The 2,409-nt window shown below is 42.2% G+C and overlaps 1 pseudogene across 1 annotated transcript in view; it reads right to left on the bottom strand.

The window, feature by feature from the left end:
* TEOVI_000188000:pseudogene overlaps nt 1–968 on the bottom strand; it is a 1,364-nt pseudogene extending 396 nt beyond the window's left edge. The window contains 2 exon segments of the mRNA in view: nt 1–492; nt 495–968. Of these exon segments, the coding sequence occupies nt 1–492; nt 495–968 (966 nt within the window).
* Nucleotides 969–2,409: the final 1,441 nt, after the last annotated feature.

Here is a 2,409-nt window from a genome sequence, read left to right as displayed (position 1 = left end):
GTAGATTGCGCCCACCGCCGCTATGAAATCGTCGACGGTCGTAAAGCTGCTTAGGTTGTTTGGATCAAATGCGGTTTCTGCTGCCGTCACTGCGTTGAGGGCTTCTTTGATTTCCGCTACTGCCTGTGTGACGTAATGATCTGGGTCCTTTTCCTTGTAATCTTGTATTCGCTTTCGCCCGTAGTCATCTGCGGTGCCGCTATCTAGCTTGTGGGCTGCCGTGGTGAATATAGGTCCGCCCGCTATGCAGATGTCGTTGTTGGTCACCGTCATAGGTCTTTCACTGGCGCCATTTACTTCGCAGGCGTTGCTGCCGGCATTTCCTTTGCCTAACGCTGGGAACCTGTTGTTTGATTTGCTTTTTACTGCTGCCACTGTATGGATGGTGTACTTTTTTATTCCTAATACAGTGGCCCAGGCATTGTGTTCGGCCACGGCCTTGTTTACGCTGTCACCGCATGAGGCGAGGCCGTTGGTGTGCTTTAAGTTAAATTTATGTTGGCTTTGCCGCCTGCTGCGCTTGCCACGTCGCTTTGTCCTGTAGTGCCGTCTGCTACTTCTGCGGTCGTCAGGAACGCCACAGTCTGCTGCTGTCCACTGATATTGGCCGCGCTTATCAGGCCCTGCAGCCACTGTCTCGTTATTGAGGCTGCTCTTTCGCGCGCTTCTGCTTCTTTCTTCGCCAGAACCGGCAGTAATGCGCGGGCAGCCTTTGCAAGATCCTTTCGAGTCGGGTCCAGCGCTGCGGCAGTTGCCTGTGCTAGTTTTTTGTTCAGCCCTTCGTTTGGCTTCACAGCCGCTAAAACTCCTCTTTTAACAGTTGCCGTTACTATCCATAGTAATGACGCTGTGCCGCAAGCGTTTTTGCTAATTTGTTCTGGCGTTTCTTCGCCGGACACAGCTATTACCGTTATTAACGTCAGGAAGCTTCATATTTCTAGATTCTGGTTGTTCTTGGTTTTACGCATCTCTGCTTGCACTATCCTGCTCACCCCGTTGATTCTGAAACCTACTTATTTTCTCGGAAAGATTGGCGGTACTGAAGGTTGCTTTTGTTATTGAGCTTAAATTTTAATTGTGGGGTGTGTGCGTTATGTCTTTCTGCATCTAGGTGTAAATATTGATTCAAAAAACTTTTCTTTCTTTGGATCATGACTATTTCTGATAAACCTATGTCATCCTGTTTTAGATGCTGAATTTTCATGTACTAATTCATTTCGGCTCAGTGGCTGCTTCTTGTTCTCCACACGGCCATTTAACATTGACACTTTTCCAGTTGACCGCAAATAGTTGCTGCCTTTTTCTTCGACGTTAGATTTAGCCGTCTCTTTGTTATGTACGTTTTCATGCTTGCTTTTTTTATTTATCGATAAGTTGGTATGCTGGCTTTTTTTGATTCCACCACATAGGTGTTGTTAATTGATTTTCTGGTGTTTCAGGAGCCCAATTTCCCCTAAGCTTCTGTCCACAGGTAGACGTTATTTTTTATTTTTATCGAGTTTCTTTTGGTCTATATTGTCACCTCCTTTCGGCTTATATACTGGTTTACTACGTAAGTTTTATGTGTCATGGAAATGCGGTTTCCTAATTACCCTTCTTTATCACTATTGCTTTCTTTTGAATTTCTGTGTTTAAAAAAGCTGTGAAAGAAGTAAATTTTCGCTTCGAAATGGCTTCTCTTTGAGTGTTTGCTTCATCTTAGAAGGTCATATTGTACTCTTGTGGTCGGCTTGATTCTAATATACTCAATATGCGATTTAAACTACATTTTCATAACTTTGCATTCTCGACTCTAGTAAACAACTAAATTCTTGTTGCTAATAACTTTTTCTATTTACTTTAGTGTAAGTAAAATTAATTTCTTTTTCTAAGACATTTTGTGACGCAATAACGCCTTTATTTCCTTTTTTCTGCTATTTTTATGCATTCTTGCGTTTAGTCTTAGCCTTTATAAATTTATTGAGGGTTTTAGCTCTTTAGTCAGGTGTCTTTCCGACCATCAACTGCTTTTTACGTCTCTATTTTATAGATTTAGTTATATCTTGTGAGCAGTGCACTTTTATACAAAGTGAACAGCTCCTATTAGATGAATTCTATGGCTTATGTTTCTTTATATTTATGACAGTGCGTCAGTTTTAAAAAAGAATCCTTCAAAAAGATCTTGAGAGCATATTGTCAATACGGTATTCGGTTCTTCCCACTTCCACTGCTTCTTTGTGTCACTGTCAGCGACTCTATTTCTTCTGCACACTGTACTCTGTCTCTGACCATCACTTTCAACCTCATTATCGCCTTGTGCATGATTACGCCATTGGTTAGAATGCCGGTAGAAACGGCGCAAGTTCCATCTCCACTTTCTCTCCAAATCTCGCTCACTCACTCACTCACTTTAATTACCTATATTCTTTT

The sequence above is a fragment of the Trypanosoma equiperdum genome, assembly GCF_001457755.1.
Source record: "Trypanosoma equiperdum strain OVI genome assembly, contig: ctg_446, whole genome shotgun sequence".
NCBI classification, from domain to species: domain Eukaryota; phylum Euglenozoa; class Kinetoplastea; order Trypanosomatida; family Trypanosomatidae; genus Trypanosoma; species Trypanosoma equiperdum.
This window is presented reverse-complemented; position numbering and strand designations above follow the sequence as displayed.